Below are 17879 nucleotides of genomic sequence, written 5' to 3' on the forward strand. Positions count from 1 at the left end.
TGTAATGACAGATTTCAGCCAGGTCACCTGACTCTACCTTCCTGTTCTTTTAAGCAAGCTCAACAAAAGCTTTAGGCATTAGCAGTGGTATAACAGTAGCACTGTGCTTCCTTTGTCCTGAGGATGTACCATGTTTGGCCAGCTGCACCTCATAACTGCACAAATTGAGATGAGATCAGGTTGCAAGATATTTTCATACCTGGTTGTCTGTGCCAACCATGTGCAACTACAGTACGTCTGTAGAGTCACAAGCAAGAATTTGGTTACACAAGAAGAGCACTGTGAATTGTGTACCTTTTCACAGCCAGCATGGACAGCAGGAATGATCACAGGGACCAGAAACTCAACGTGTGCGTTGCTTTTATTTGACACTTGAACGCTATAGTTTCCACGAGGAGGCCAAAAGTGCAATCTTCTTTGACTTGATGACAGGAATAAAATGAAGTCTGCTTTGGTCTAACAAATTAGGCACTACAATTAAATGGTCCTGCAGCCAGATCACCTCATACCACAACTTCACCATTATTCCAAAAACCATTAAACACGATTCACCAGTGAGTCAGGTACTTCCCAATCATCATTCACACAAAAACAGCATTCCTCACAGGAGCAGAAAGGTAAGACACAAAATGAAATGTTTATAGCTTGAAATCAACAAGACTACACTTGCACCTGATACACAATGGCTTCTGAAAATGCCTGTGCAGATACAGCCCCTCTGAAATAAAGGTTTTTCCAACTCTGCCTCTCAGCTTTGTTCATATGTTAGTTGTACCCCAACATACCTTCATTCATCTGATTGTGATTAATGCATGTGCTCATCATTTAGCCTTCTTATTGCACCTGCACTGTGTTGTCAATCTGACAAAGCCAATTTGAAACAACAGAAAACAGATTCCAATATGGAGGATTTAAAATGAATAAATTAAATGCCAATTTAATGTAACCATCTGGCACTTCTGCAACACACTTCATGGTCTTTAGCAGAAAAAAAAAATCAAAATACAAAAGCCTAAGTTTAACTTTCAGAATGAAACAGATATGAAATAAAATCAACCAGGAAAAGTTGAGACTAAATATCATTTAAGTGCTGCGTTTCCTGACATCAATAACAAAAGTTGGCATAATCAGCATAAAAAAGTAACACCTTTGTGAGTACTTCCATCACAACTGTGTTTATCAGCCAAGTAGGACCAAAGTCCATTTTCAAAAATATCCGATGTGCTTCCATTCAAATGCCACTAAGCCCCGATTTGTAAGTATTTTCTGACATCATCTGAAGGTGTGGTTTTCAGCATACGTCCATGTTTTTTAAAGTGTCAGGAAAACAAGGCGACAGGAAGAACAAGAGCATCAGTGTGTGTCGTCTTCTTGATGGGGAATCCAAAATCTAGCCTTTAGAGCATGCATCCGCATCGATACTGTTGACGAGATTAGTCAATGACCATGCCAAAAATGGCACAAGCCTGAGGGTAAGCTGAGGTTGTGATCAGGGTAAACATACCAACGTGATTTTAAGGCAGTGAGAGGCAGCTTGAAGGTTCACAGGCCTTCGGTGTCATACCTTTTGGCTGTCCAGCCTCAGCCAGTAAACACCTTGTCTTGTGTAGCGGACCATGGAGGTCATATCTGAAGACAGGTTTAAGGGCCCCATAACAGTGTCCAGCTCTGCCAACATACCTGAAACACATGGAAACAAAAGCACGGTAAAGCTCCACAAACAAAAACAAGTCCATCCATCCATTCGCTTCCGCTCATCCTTTTCAGGGTCGCGGGGGGGCGCTGGAGCCTATCCCAGCTGTCATAGGGCAAGAGGCGGGGTACACCCTGGACAGGTCACCAGTCTGTCGCAGGGCCAACACACAGGGACAGACAACCAGTCGCACCAACATTCGCACCAACATTCACACCTAGTGGCAATTTGGATTATCCAATTAACCTATCCCCACAAGCTGCATGTCTTTGGACGGTGGGAGGAAGCCGGAGTACCCGGAGGGAACCCACGCAAACACGGGGAGAACATGCAATCTCCACACAGAAAGACCCCGGCCTGATGGTGGAATTGAACTCAGGACCTTCTTGCTGTGCAGCAACAGTGCTAACCACCGTGCTGCCAAAAACAAATCAGTCAAACAATTTTAATTTGTTAATTCGTTTTTGTTTGTTTGTTTTTTTAAAATAAATGTGTTGTAGCACAGTACAAGTTAGTCAGTGATGCATACTGAGAATGTCAGCTGCCCACAGGAACAGCAAAGCAACAGGGCAAGCAAAACAACTGGATCTTTCAATATTTCCTTAGTTTGTCATCTTTACTTTGCAGTTTCTCTCAATATTACCTTAGTTTCGCACACAATTTCCTATGCATAAACTGCAAATAAAAAATAAAATTTTTTGTTATGTCCTAAATCCTTGTCAAGCAGATGCCAGCTATGAGGGGAAAACCCTTCTCACTGCAGCTGCACACAACTAAATTTTACTGGCTGACCAACTTTGCATCCTTTGCCTTTGGTGATGGCGCATTATGATTGATAAAATGTTTCTTGTAAACCTAGTGGAGTTTATAAAATCAACAGATTAATTGCTTATGAACATCCGACAAGTGACTATTTGCATCATTATTAAAGCACAATAATTAAAGTGTCCTGTGTGGTTAGAAAAGCACAACCAATGTCTTTAAGTCCCTCCACACTACAAACATTCACTGAGCTTTCCAGGTCGTTTTAACCTTCTTTAACCTTTGGTCTCTTTTCCTTTGTTCTTACCGCTGCCTTTACGTGCCAACTCTTCTGCCTGCTCCCAGATGTCATGAGCACTCAAAAACAATGATGTGATGTTGACATAGGTGAAAGTCATTTGTTCAATGGCTTGAGGAACTGCCACAGTACTGCCCACAACCAACCCACTGGCACTGTGGTTAGAGCTAGGACCTGAGGTGGTGGCTGGAGATGGCAGGCAGGTGGACAGGTTGTCTCCCACTCTAAAGGAGAATTGTTAAAAAATAAATAAATACAGAATGTCTTTACACAGTTGAGAGCAATGTACTCGTTACTGTAATATAGAAAGAAAATGACTTGCCTAGATGTTTGAGGATTGTGTGTTGCCTGAGCAGAGCTCTGTAAGAGAAATTTAATCAGCAAAACAAATATTGACCAGCTCCTGTGCTCATACATCAATGCCATTTTCTACAAGTAATAAGGCAATCTGCCATTACAAGCCATCTCCTTTAAATACTTACACTGAAGTGTTCAGTGAGGGTCTTTGAATACTTTAGTGCAGCTTTGTGTTTGTGTCGAAACATGGCCATTTGCAGGAGAGACTGGCACTTCAAACTACAGGACACACATGACTGTTACTTATAGGTCACATGACTACAAACAAACAACAGAATAATAGTGAATATTATCATCCATCTATTCTACAACTCCTAATTTCTTATTTCTATTTGCTTACGCTTTCTTTGACAACATATTTAGACATGTGAGGAATTGTTTAATAAGAACTTTATGCTGCTACATATCAGTCAGTTTCCAGTGATACAGCCTAACTTCCTGAACTAACGTTACATGAGGAGGCATCAAGACAAACCTTCACAGGTTAATAGGGTCTCAGACATTGTAATAAATGGAGAAAACAGCACATTAATCATGATTCAAACCTTACCATAAAACTAGAAAGTCTTTCTCTGGGGGTGGAGCAGAAAGGTCCACTGAGTTTTTAAGTTTCAGCACAAACCTGTGAAATTAGAAAATCAGATCAAGTCATGGATCAAACTCAGAACCAAAATACAAATACCATAGATACACTGTGACAAATGTTTGTCTTCTTCTAGAGAAATATAAATTACTTGCTTGAGTGTCTTGAAAGTTAAAAGGCACATTTTCCCTGCTCTGTACTTGGCAACATGATTTACAGGCATGCGTCTGCTTCCACTATTAATTCACTCATGAATCTATCCTGGTGTCAGGCTTATTACAGGCAATTTTTACTGTGCTAACTAAAACAGCGTTATAAGATGCTTTTGTTTTTCTATAAGGCTCTCATTGGAACATTACAATTTTATATCACACTATGATAGACCGCTTCTGCATCACATTAAAAATTATTTACTTTGAAAGTATTTAGAGTCCAACTTACTTGTGATCTCACATTACTGGCTGATATCAGTCATTTATCTATGTTTTATGTAGCTGATTATAACAGTGGATAAATCTAATTTTTAAAAAGAGTTACACTGTTACATTGTTACATAGTTTGCCCACAACAGGACCGTGTGTTGCAGCTTTGTTCAAACCCTATATCAGATAAAATTCCTATATCAGACAGGCTCCATTTAAAATGTTAACATTTCAGAATAAACTTATCAGAACTGTTAAATGTATCCAAAACCTGGAGCACTTTTACTCTGTAGCTTTGCCATTACAACAACAAAAGTTATAATAGTGCAAACAAGCTCTGATACATGCAGTTTCGTACTTGAGGAGTTCCACAGTCTCTGCAAACATTGTGTAGGAAGACAACAACGTCTGTGGATCTTTTTCCATGGCAATGCCACTCTCAACAAAGAACATGGCAGCATCAAGGTAGTTGAAAGCTTTACTGAGCTTATCCGACTACGGAGAGAGAAACATGTACATATTGGTCATTAGTTAGTTGTATGACTCTGAACTGGATAAAACTTTATAAAATCAAGTTAAAGAAAACCTACCTCTGCATCTGCTTTATGCTTTAGTCTTTTGGCCTCTTTTATGTAATGTTTCACTGGATGTTGTCTGTGAGATAATGTACTAGTGTGAGAGGAGCACCAAAAATGCATAAGCAGGATATTAGCTGACATTACAAGCAATGAATCTTACTTCTCTTCAAATTTGAGCAAGGATCTGTTAGCCACAGCTTCGCTGAGGGGCTGTGATGATGATGTTACAGCAAAGCTGACCTTTGGGGACTTATTCTAGGATTGCAGGGCACATCTTGGTTAAAATTTGAATTCTGCTTATTAAGAGCCAAGTTTTCTGATTAAATTAGAAATCACTTAATCAAATTACTGGTTAAAGGAAAAGAAGGATAATTACCGTTTCAGACTTTGGGTGCTCTGTGGATTTTCCATTGCTCTTCTTGTGTTTATGAGACACCTTTTTCTTTTCTGTTTTCTTACTCGATTCTTGTGTTTTCACCTGGCTCTTGTGAAGCTTTGACTTTTTAGCAGCATCTTCAGATGGTTCAGGGTGCTGACAATCTTTCTTGGCCTTCTTCCGCTGCTGGGCCTCTGCTAGACTGCTTGAACACCTACAGGTGACAAGATCATTGAGGACGGTTCAAGGTACAGTGTAAGATGGTTAAATGATAAAGATCTGACCAATTTAGGGGACCTACTTCAGTTTCACAGAAACTTTTGTCAATGAAGCGTTCTTGTTTTCCAGCTTCTGTTTCTTCCTGGGAAGACCTTTGTTGTCTACCTCAGCCTAGAGAAGAGGACAAACCAGGCAATAAAATAAAAACTTTCCGTGCACATGTATGTTTACTAGAAGAGCACCAAACCTCGTGCTTCTCACATTTTGTGGTTTACTCTTCCTGCTGGTTTTAGTGTGGCTGTGTGTTGCAGAAGTACCACCGCCTACTTTATCTGGATCCGTGACCGGTGCAGATTTTTTTGCAGTGCTGGGAATTCCTTGGTGAATGCCAGAGGTCTGGGGCACTCTTGAGAGCAGACTTAGCTCTATCTTCACCATTAGGGATCTGGGAGTCCTCTCGAGGTCCAGAGAAGCCTTGGCAATACGCCCAGGCTTCTTTAAGTGCTTGTGGGTCGTTTTTTGAGGCATCTTGGTGCCCGTCTGGGAGATGGTCTCTGTGTTGGATTTGCTACAACTGATGCTGACTGGTGGGGCAGGCTGAACAGGGCTTTGGGCGGGGCAGGAGTTAGGAAAATGCTGTGAACTGAGTTTAGTCCTTTTAATGTCTCTTTTACCATTACTGCCTTCCTTACTTTTTTTGCAGTGTCCTACTTTCGTCTTTACCTTGGGTCTATCTGTGAAACACGGGTATTTTGTTTGAGCTGTTACCGCTTCCTCACATTTCACAGGGGTTGCTGCATCAGTACGGTCTGGACAACCTCCTTTCACCGATTTTGAGAATTTCTTTGAGCTGTTCACATTAGCAGAGAGAGATTTTTGGCGACTTTGCAGACAACAGTTGTCCTGAGAGCTTTCACTGCTTTGCTGAGAAACTGCGGTGCTGTCTGTGTGGTGAGAAGAAAGCTGAGGCTGAGACTCCCCAGTAGAGTCAACCACTTGAACGCTGGAGTGTTTGAAGTCTTGAGTGAACTGTTGTTCTTTATGAGATGTGTTCTCAGGAACAAGTACCGCGCTTTGACTTTCACTGCCAGAATTTGGTTGGCTGGACCTGATCCAGTTTCCCAACTGCCAGTCCTCATGGCTCACTGCTGGGGCGTCAGCCTGCAAACACAAGTTGATTTCAGAAAAGGACGAACATAAAGATTCTGTACATGTACATATAAAAGTGAACGGTTACCGCAGTTTTAATTGAGGTGCCAGCTGGGGGCTGAGGTGGCTCCACAGTAGAGTTTTCACTCTCCGAATCTGATCCCGAGCTACTCTCCGATTCACTGGAGCTCATAGACTCTACCCCGCTGGAATGTGCCCCTTCAAATGAACTTCATCAAAAACACACAAACACCGGATCAATATTCAGTTTTTCGCTAGTTAATACATTCGGCAAATATGTACCAGAAAAAAAATTGATGAGATAAACAATTCGATAAGTGCACCGTTTTAAAATAAATTTAAAGCCACAAAGACTGAATTAAATCATTAGTTGTTTAAATTAATCTGCTACTTTTTTGATAATAAACCACTTCAGCAATTAACAATTTTTGTTTGCTGCTTTTTCCCCTTTGTAGTAGTAGTAATAGTAATAATAATAATAATATTTAAATTAAATAGGACTACTTAAATATGGAGTGATGCAAGTGAAGTCTGTTTAGAAAAATAATTCAATAAATAGGAGAAAACCAGTGATTTCCTTTTGAGTTTAGCATGGTTCTTTGGCTGGCAATTTACATTTCAGCTAACTGCCACGGCACTTACGATGAGGACATCTGTTGGCTGGGATGAGATGACTCAGGAGGTGAGGAGTCATGGTTTCCTGGAAAAAGTAAACAAGAATTAGTACAACAAAATAAACAACAGAAGTTTAAAGTGGTTTTAAGCCTTTGCACTGAAATCTACTGGCAGAGTTTGGATTTTAAAGGTTATGTCTCATATCATGGAATTCATGCACTATATGGATCGTTGGGATGTGTGTACTTTTAACTTGTGTTGGTAAAACACGGCACCCCCCCCCCCCCCCATATTTGATGGCAGGTACTTCAACAGCTGGGAGTCACTGGGAGTTACTGAGTAACTGCACATCCGCCTTTGCCAGTAGGACCTGAAAGTTGGTGACATTTAACCAATATGTCTAGCTAAAGGAAGACTTAATACACTGCCTCCACTCACTTTCCCTATAGAACATTTTTCCATCTTTGAGAGAGCACCAGAGTTGTACTTAATTCATTTCATGTAAAAAAGTTGATGGAAAAATCCACTGATATCCAGAAATGTTACATAAATGATACTGATCATGCCCTGTTGTCCTGGGATTCCTACCATTTAAGCATTTATACACTGACATCTACAAACTACCCAAAGCAGGGTGTACATGCGCATGGCACTCTCCAGGCAGGAGCCTACTCCTGCATTACCATATGCCAGACTACACTGTAAAACAGCTCAGAAACCGCTTTAGGAACATTACAAAGGGTGCAAGGCAATGATGCAGTCATCAAGCTCTCCAGATCCCACTCTAACTGAGCAACCTCAAACCACCGGACCCCAAGGGACTTGATGCCAATGTTCAAGTGCCAGACACAATAGTAGACCCTCACAGGTCCTCCATCCATGCCTTGATAGGTCAGAGCTGTTGCTTAAATGAAAGGCATCATAGTGAAAACAATACTAAGTGGAAACTAAGAAGTAAAACACCATTCACTACTTCTCTCATTTAGATAAGATGAAATAAAACTGTGGGTGGTTTCTCAGATCTGTGGCCACAGAACAGAGCCTGTTTAATAGATCACATGACAGAGTCGCCTGCTACCACCATCAACCACAAACATAACAGACTAGCACCTGCTTTGCATTCACTGCTGATTTTTCAAGATAGTATAGAATACAGCATTTCTAACTAAGGTTGCTTGATCTATGACTGAATACTTCTTCGCTTCACTCACTCTGTCCTGGACATGAAGAGGCATGCTTTGCTTCCTGTAAAGACAGATAAAGAAACATGCTAGTGTTAATCAAGGTCATACTTGTACTTGATCTATATCTGCACATTTATGCCCACGTTTAGGCTCAACTGATAAACGCTTTAGCAACAAGACCTATGTTACAGCTTTTAAAGCTTTCTTGTGCTGATTTTAGCGGTCATGAAAAGATTATTCTGAGAAACACAAAAGCAAAGCTAATTTAATCACAGATGTAATCTAACTTGACTTGTGTAACTGAGAAGTTGACCTATGGCTGACACTAGTGAAAGACAAAAATATCCATCCTTGGGGAAGCATAAAAGTGATGTGTAAATTATCTCCTAATGTCTAAGGCCACTGCACAGCTGCATGGACTTATTGCCAGCGTGTGACTCAGTCACACCACAGTACTTGATGTGAATTTGTCAAAATTTGAGGGAGCTTTTGCACGACTATAGTTTAAAAGAAAATAACTTGGCCAATCTGGACTTCATTGAAGACTATAAGATACAAAATACTTTATAGCACCTTAGAAGAATTAAGATTTATTCTGTCTCCTACAGTGACTGACCTCTGCTCAATAATTTCAAGTTTGACAGAAGGAAATAATGAGGCAACCAAGAGCCCTGCACTTATATAGACACGTGAAACATAAAATCAGATTTTTTACCTTGGCTAGGAAAGGGGACTTGGGGGGCTCATCTGTGCTTGGTGTGCATATAGTTTTTAGGAGAGGTGGCCAAGCATGAGCCATTTCCTATAGAGAGAAAAAACAAAGGGATATTTATTGTAGTGTAGTGCATGCTGCATACACTCTCACTGGAGTCCCAACACATTTGTTAATTTCATCCTTTGCCTTTGAATTGAAAATAAGAACGCAAGCAGGTATTTTTACCCTTAAGATGTCCTCCACACATTGAGCTTCATCTGTCTTTGTCTACGGAGAAAAACAAAACGTATTCATTTCTGAAAGTACCCAAAGATCTTTAAACAAAATAAAGATCAGCAAATCTGTCTTCAACATCTCACATCATTAACTCCAAAATTTATAGCCAAGAGACAGCGATAATGCAATAGCTGTCCCTCATCAGCACTGAAAATTGTATAGTTTTCAAAAGTAATAGTAATTAATATTGTTATAAGATAATAAGAAAAAAAAGAATTTCATCTCTGTGCTAGATACAGAAAGACTTCTGCATAAGAGGGTGGAAAATCGTATTTTGTATGTATGACATTTGACTAAACAGTAGGTTGAGGTGTGTGTTTCTGATTAAACATTTAAAATAAGCAACAACTGTCAATACTCTATATCAGGCTACATTAAATACTAAATGCTAAATACTACAAACACATAAGTCCACATGGTACATTTCTGTTTGTTTTCAGGAGTCTCTCCCAGTTTTTCCTTCTGAATGGATAGTGTTTGAGATAAGGTCAGACTGAATGGGCCCCAGAGCAGTTATGCAAGTTGGTGACAAAGCTCATTTATTGTTCTGCTGAGCCTAGGGGTGAATTTATCACAGGTCACAAAACACAGACTGCTTGCAACATCATACTGTCCACCTGAGAAAGACATGAGCACGTGCTCAAAAGACATTATGTAATATTTACACAGTAAACTTTCAAGACGCATCGTTTTCAGGAGTTTCCATAGTCTTGTGATAAATAACGTAGAACTCATCCGATTGTAAAATGAAACAGTGATTACATTGTGTTTCTAACAACAGAACAGTTCATAAGACATCTATAGCCGTATACAGATGAGGCGTTAGTAAGAAATCCAAGTGAGTCACTGCGAAGTTATCTTGCACTGGATTTGTCCCAGCAGCAAATACAGCAGCTTATTCACACAGATTTGCTGCTGCAGGAGGGTAAGGGGGAGGTGCGGAGCAGTGCAGGTGCAAGGGTTGGGTGTATGTTTGTGCGTGTGATAGAGAACAGATGAATAGAGTTCAGCTGGAGTTCTGCCAAATTCTCAAAAAACAAAAAAACGAACAAGATGTTTTCAACGTAGTGAACAATCAAGTAGAATCACCGCAAATTGTGGAGACATTAAAGATAATTTGCCAGTAATACAACTGTATTTGTAATAATGCACATTATTAACAAAACCAAATTCCCTCCAGCTCTGGACTGTTGTGGGCTTAATATCACAAGCTTGACAGAATGAATAGCTTTAAGTGGCAGTAGCTAACCTTGAAATGGTAAGACTTTTTTTTTTCTTTCATCTTTTACTACCATTTCTGACTTTTCTTTTAAATTAATACTTTGACATTTGTTTTCTGGCAACATTACCACTTGATGATGAATGAATGAACTAGAAATCTTAGCTTGGCATTGAGAGTGAAAAACAAATAACCTTGTTCTTTCTATCGCTAACTGGTAGGTTTCATCTTGTTTGCTTTACACAGGTACAAGTGATAAGGCAAAAAAAAAAAAAAGCTTAACTTTTACTGGCTGTGTGGCATCTATGCCAAGTTAACCTTCTCCTGGCTCGATACACTCAAACCTATTTATTATTTATAATGCATCCCGAAAAGTGCATTTATCATAGCACCATCATCAACTTGTTTAGGCATTGTTGTTCTGGAAGAGAGAGTGTTGTTAACCCTTAACCCCAACAAAGTTTTGACAGTTGGGCTAGCAACATGGTAGCCCACTGCTAGCAGTTAGTAACAAGAGTATAGGAGGCAAAATTGGATAAAGTGCTATAAATGCATTCCATTTGTGTTTTTTCAAATAAATTAAAGTACTTTGTCATTGTTATTTTACTCAAAAAAACCCTGCACATTTCACAGTTGCTAAGCTGTAATATCTAAGACAATTAACTCACCTCCAAAAATTGTGGCGCTTTCTTTGTTTTACCCAGGTCAGACTTGCCTATCAACTCTGGCAGTGGTGCATATGGTTCTGGTGAAGGCTTTAGCTCAGGTGACTCTGTGACCAACTGGTCCTGCCCATCCATGGGCCGCACGTATGCTGTTGGCTTCTGGGTCATGACCACACTGGGCTGCTTAGATGACAACAGGAGAGGAAACGTCTGGGAGGGTAGTGCGTTAGTTTTGTTAGCTTCAGGCAGTGATACATCCTTAGGGGATTGTTTAATTTTCAATATGGAAACATCTACATTGCTGGAAGACTCAGAGGCATGGTCTGTGGACCCTTGATATTCATCAACAGTGTCCTTAGTGTCCGTGTCCATGTGATTATGGTCACTGGAATGTAGGAAGGGTAGCGGCTTAACATCGTCAGACTGATCAGACATTTCGTGGTAAAGACTGGCACGGTCCCTGAGGTCTGAGAAGACTTCGTTCTTCTTTTGTTGTTGTTGATGATGTGCTGAGTGGTTAAGCTGACTGCCCTGACTGTGGTTTAAAGGTGGCTTTGAGAAAGTGGATGAATGTCCATGGTGAGTCGGGGAAGTGGTAGTAACTCCTCTCATGGGGTGCAAGGAGTTACTAGAAGGCTCCTTCTGGCTTTGTGTGGACATGGAAAGGACCTGGTTCTGAATTGGAGGTTTGGTTGATTTATCTGTGTTTAACTGACCCTGATCCGACTGTGAGAGGTTTGCATAAGCGGGAGTGGGTATCATCTCAATGGAAAGTGGTGAGGGAGTATCCACATCTTCATAATTGCCCAGCATCCTCTGGATTCGATTGGAAAGTTCATCTCCTTTGTTTGTCTACAAAAAGGATCAACATGTTAATAGAAGGCCTATATTCAGCCTATAAAGCATTTTTCCAAACATAACTGCCCCAAACTCAAAGTCTGTCTGGTTGCGTCTAGTTCACAAACATAATCCATACACAGCTGAGTGTGAAAGAGTGAGGGGTTTTGTGTTCTAGCAAACACAAAACCCCTCAGGCACCAAAGTCCTGGCATATGATATCCTCTAAAATGGACTAAGAAAAGCTGCATAGGTGCTCACACCCAAATACATACAAACCAATAAAGGGAAATTAACAAATAGATATTAAAAAAAAAAAAAAAAAAAAGTCTTCAGCCACACAGGAGAGGGAGTATTTTGAATGAAAATAAATAAATAAAAAGCTGACCACAAGGCCTTGGCTTTTATCAGGCTACACACAGTCCTTCTCTTTTCACATTCGGAAAAAAAAAACAACAACCAAAAAAACAAAACTTTATTCTTATTCAATAGTTTTCTAAAAGTTGCTACAATTAGCCATCAATTAAAAATAAGGCAATGGAAAAAACTCTTTTAAATCCTCTTTATAGTGAGTTAGCATGATCAGTAATGTTCACTTTCCAGGAGACCACAGAGTGGTAAAGACTGGGATGCAAAGACTAAAGAAGGAATATCTGGCAGGACTCTTTAAATGCGTATCAAATACACCAGATATTGTATTCACGATGTAAAAACTGCCTAAACCTGTTCTGCACATACTGTCACAATGTCACTCTGTTGCAGTCATTAACATTAAAAAAAAAAAGAAAAAAAAAAACAAAAAAAAAGAAAACCTTGCTATACATAACCACAAGAATTAAAACTTGCAGGTGCATGCTTTACCTTGTATGGCTCCCCAAAAAGGGGTACATTCTCAGGCTTAGGTTCTTGGGTTTGGCTGGCTTCTTGGACCCTCTGTTGCCATGCTCGGAGGCGAAGGAGGTGCCTCTCTCCATCGTGTGCACTGCAGAGGATTACAAAGAAAGACAGATGTTAACTGAACTGCTTTTACAAGTATACTAGCTTAACAAAATAGCCAGACACAGAGATTGACAATAAAATGGAAAGCTTACCATCAAACTATGGAGACATGGTTAACTAAATGGTTTAAGACTGTAATGCAGCCCTTATTTGTTTTCTGACATTATTGCTGAAACTGGGTTTGGCTTAAGAGATCCTAAAATTTAGTGACTGCAATTTTAGGGCATCATATCATACTCTTATTTACCCCAGAGGCAGAGCAACAAGGTCTAATGGGAGAAGGTGCCATCCGTCATATCAACAGACATTTGTAATTAGACTCACAGGTGCCCTGAGGATTCACCAAAAACATTCACATCTGTTCTTTCTAGTCCCCAAAGATAACATGCAGCTCTTCAGACATAAAATAGATGATTATAACTAATAGTCTGGATATTCTGTCACTGGCAGAAAGCTTGTTTACAATAATAAATTATACTGTAGAAAAACAGTGTAATGGAAGCATTTCCGAGGAAAATCAATACATGCTACATACTTTGGATATACTCACGCAAACTAAGCATTTAATGTACCTTTTGAAATTTCTGTTTTCTTCCCAAAACAGTGTTATCGTCCTCGCTGAGAGCGGCCCCAGTGGAATGCCTCCATGGCAACAAGTGGAGCAACAAAAATTTGGGACTAAGCCAAATGCATAAGGCCAAACACCTCTGAAAGCTCAAACCAGTAACAGGCTCTTCCTCAGAAACAGTAAGGGGTAAACAATACAGCTGATTATATTAAAATTACAGGCTAGTCTTTCAAAACAGTCATGAAAGCTTTTGTTCTGAAGATTGCATATGGTGATAACAATGATGCACAAGTGAAACAACCCAAGTATCTTATAGAAAGTAAAAGGCATACAGAAATGTTAAATACCGAATAATCAAAGACAACAGAGCCTGTTTTCCACAGACTTGAATTTAATTTTTATTGATAGCACATCTACAATAAAAATTACCATTAAAAAGATTCTATTAACTGTCTTTTTATACACTTTCTTTTCTGCTAATCCAGCTTAGATTTGAGAATGTAGTTAGAATATTCCATCAGTCAAAAGGTGACAGGTGGGTTACACCTGAGACAGGTCACAGTGCTAACACAGAAGAGATAAATTGGCATATTCCAAGCCTATAGCTGATTTAGAATCACAAGTTCAACTAACATGGTGGGGGAATGCAGACTCCACACAGAAAGACTGCAGCCAGCAAGCAGGTTTGAACCCTAAACCTCCTCGTTATGAGGCGACAGGAGCAAGGACAGCACCACTGTCCACCCTCCACACTGCGGTGTCCAGGTTTATATGTCCAGTGTCTTCAGTCCAAGACAGGGGTTTTGGAGTCTGTCAGACTGTGGGAGTAGACACTCAGGCAGCTGAATGATGCCGAAGGCCACAACAACAAAGACCTAACTAGGGAGCCAGCTGGCAGAAAATAAGAGATGTGAGGGACCAGGGCTGTTTAGCAGTGACTGAACTTGACGTGTCCCTTAGCATACTGACAGCAAGGGGGGTGGAGGGGGTCAAAGAAAATAAATAAATAAATAAAATACAGATAACCCTCTGTGGGATCATGTCAACTATGAGTCTGGCTGACTCCTTTGAATTTGGGAGACAGAAGAATGAGAAAGCTCTAGCATACAAATGCCAGTCACAGAAGACAAAATACCACAAACTAGGTGACTGCAGGACAAAACAGCAAAATAACAACCTTGCATAATTACCCACAAGAAAGCAGTACCGATACTGAAACGGCAAAAGGACGCAAATTCCACCTACAGTACACACACGCACACGCGCATGCATGCACACGCACACATGCATGCATGCACACGCACACATGCATGCACGCACACGCACACATGCACGCACACGCACACATGCACGCACACGCACACATGCATGCACACATACACAGTTCGATGAAAGATCTTGCAGTGTCAGTGGTAACACAAATTCAAATCAATTTGAGACAGCGGTCACAAAATCTGAGGGCTCAAATCAGATAAATATAGAAAGACAACAATCCAACCTAGAAAGCGACTCAGTTTTATCAAGTTATCCTGTCAAATGTTACACATACTTCTAATCTGTCTCAAATTTAAGAGAATGCAGAGCCACCTCTATGGCAAAGATACTCAAGTTTCCAAAGATAGTATGAGGTAAAATTACATCTTGAAACTTTGTTGAAAATGGCTGACAGTCAGTGCCATGACTGACCACACTGCTTTGCCTTTGAAGCACTTTTGCCTAATTCTAGATTTATAGCATTCACAAGGTTCTCAGAAAAAGTCATCTTGACCTCAAGTTTAGATGTCAAGATCACCGAGACTCAAACTTGCCTGAGATTTTTAGTAGATAGACCTATGGCATGAATTTGGAGCTCCTGTATGGTCCTATTGCATTTAGAAACTTAGGGTCCCCGCCCCCTGCCCTCCCATCCAGCAGTGTGTTAACAATACCTTATCAGCCTTTTACAACTGAGGGGTTGGAAAAAAAAAAGGGTAAATAAATAAAGGGTAAAAAATGATTACTTATTTCTTACTGTATTGTCTAAAAATGTGGGAAGAGGATTACTACTCATGGTTATATATTTCTTAGATTGATTTTATATTCACTTTTTAATTTTGGTGAGACAAATCAAGTAATTGGAAGATGTCACCGACAGGTCTCCCCATTTTAAAATCATTCCTTCGTCAAAGTCATTATAAGTGGTTTGAGATTTGTGAATTTAAAAGCCATTCACATCACTTCTATTGGCACGGGGGTTGCCAACAGAAGTGCCCCCAGCAGAACCAAAGGATTCCTTCACTGCAGAAGTCTAGCTTTTCACTTTTGTCTTTAAGAATGAACCCATGGCTTTTATTTTCTAGATAAATCAATTATTCTACAAAATAGGCAGTACTTGTGACATTAGTGAACAACTTTCTCTTGCCGTTTTGAAATGATTAATGACCTCTATAAAGAGACTTGGGACATATAGAGAACTTGAGCTGCCAAGCAGGGCAGATATATTTCAAAACCCATCAACCTGATACTGAATACTCACTTAACCCAGCTGTCTCAGCCAATTTACAGACTATTCAACAATATTCCTCTTATTTCAGAAATTATTGAAAGGGGAAAAAACCCCAGCTAAATGGTCATCTGCAGAGGAATGGTTTATTTGAAGAGTTGCAGTCAGGATTTACACTTCATCATCTTGTGGCAACAGTGGACTCCTCTCTATGATTGCCCTGCTAGACCTCAGTGCAGCATTCACTGCCATAGACCACAATATTTTACTATACAGATAAGAACATGACACAGGTATTAAAGGTACTGTGCTGCAGTGGTTCGAAGCAAATCTATCAAACAGTTTGTTCATATAAATGAATCATATAAAAGGCGTTCCACAGGGTTCTGTGCTGGGACCAGTGCTTTCATACATTATAAAAGCTTCACTAGGGCAGTATCCTTAGAAGGCATAGCAAACATTTTCATAGACTACTTGCTTGTAGTTCCCAGGATATTTAAAAGTAAAATGGGATGCAAATCCTTCAGCTTTCAGGACCCTCTTCCGTGGAACCAGCTCTGAGTTTGGGAGACAGACTCCCTGTCTCTCAATACTTTTAAGATTAGGTTTAAAACTTAACATTTTGATAAAGTTTATAGTTTGAGCAAATCGGGTGACCCTGGACCCTCCCTTAGATTTGCTGCAATAGGCCTAGGCTGCTGGGGGCTTACCATGATTCACTGAGCATTTCTTCTAGACTCACCCCTTTTCATTCTCTCACTGCATTTTGCACTCCATCATCAGTTATTATTAAGCTCTTCCTTAATAGTGTGTCTTTTATCTCGTCTCCCTCCCCTCACCCACAACTGGTCGCGGCAGATATATTCAGATATAGTCACACTCACACACACACACACATATATACACGGCGTTTTTTTAAGAGCTTTGGACGCCCACATACTTCCGACTCCAGCTGTTTTCCAACTAAATCCAAGTTTTTAAGAAACGACGGCTGAGGTTTGATAATCCGTGAGTTATTAAGCGGTACGTTTTCTCCAAACATGAACGTAAAATGTGCAGTCTGAAAACACAAAACAGCTGCTATAAACACACAAGCCCCGTTAACCCAGCTGCTAAAACTCACACGACCCTGCAGTTTCCAGCTGATTCCACCTCTTCCTCGAAATGCTTACAGAGCTAAAACCCTGCACGGCTTTTAGTTTAACCTGTAAACAAAATAACAATTAACTCTAACATTTCAACAAAGTTTCAAGCTAAACCTGGCCTCAGATAAACCCTTCGGAGCGCTGCCACCGAGCAGGCTGACCTTATCCAACTAATTAACTTACTCCGACGGGTCGGACTGGGAAGCTAGCGTTCAGCTAGTAGCTGCTAGCGTCGGCTGTGTCTGCCTACCTCGGCTGAGATGTCATGGTGCGTCTCACAACAACCAAAGTTGGTTGTCATGCGTCTCTCACAGTCCTCGCCGAGGTCTTCTTCTCACTTGGTCACATTGTTTACCGGTGAAGGTGGGTTGTTAGTTTGAAAACTGTCAGGACGACGTTGTTTAATAGTTGTCTGCTGCCACTACGTGTTTGGGCTTTCCACTCTGTCTGCCTAGTGGATTGTTCTACTCTTCTTAGCCATCCGGGGACCAACCTCAGTTTTATACACTCAAATTTGTTAAAAAAGATTGCTAAAGCTGTCGATTTGCTTTTCTAAGTATATATCGAAAATAAATGTGTCGAAAGAGTCCAATAGGGGCAACATTATTAATCGTTTTTTCTCCTTTAGAGGGGTTTGCGCAAACTTTTCACAATTACCCCTGCCTGAGACACATGGTACAGCCACCTGTGTTTATATTTACGTTACGTGCTCCATC

At 40.3% G+C, this 17879-nt stretch overlaps 1 protein-coding gene across 3 annotated transcripts; it reads right to left on the minus strand.

The window, feature by feature from the left end:
- Window positions 1-343: 343 nt before the first annotated feature.
- Window positions 344-17797, minus strand: aff1 (AF4/FMR2 family, member 1). Of its 3 annotated transcripts, none has more exons than XM_004549692.4 (19): window positions 17414-17797; window positions 12831-12951; window positions 11136-11984; window positions 9198-9239; window positions 8973-9059; window positions 8285-8318; window positions 7101-7158; window positions 6526-6667; window positions 5550-6449; window positions 5371-5459; window positions 5070-5283; window positions 4854-4948; window positions 4706-4769; window positions 4474-4610; window positions 3661-3732; window positions 3236-3329; window positions 3076-3113; window positions 2763-2977; window positions 344-1680 (listed from the first exon to the last, which is right to left on the minus strand). In XM_004549692.4, the coding sequence occupies exons 1-19, from the start codon at window positions 17428-17430 to the stop codon at window positions 1559-1561; spliced, it is 3390 nt and encodes a 1129-aa protein (XP_004549749.2). In that variant the 5' UTR covers window positions 17431-17797; the 3' UTR covers window positions 344-1558. The 3 variants fall into 3 exon arrangements, with proteins under 3 accessions (XP_004549749.2, XP_004549751.2, XP_004549750.2); XM_004549694.6 differs by lacking the exon at window positions 17414-17797 and adding an exon at window positions 17142-17378; XM_004549693.5 differs by lacking the exon at window positions 17414-17797 and adding an exon at window positions 13541-14009.
- Between the last annotated feature and the right edge of the window lie 82 nt (window positions 17798-17879).

Source organism: Maylandia zebra, linkage group LG7 (genome assembly GCF_041146795.1).
Source record: "Maylandia zebra isolate NMK-2024a linkage group LG7, Mzebra_GT3a, whole genome shotgun sequence".
NCBI lineage: Eukaryota > Metazoa > Chordata > Actinopteri > Cichliformes > Cichlidae > Maylandia > Maylandia zebra.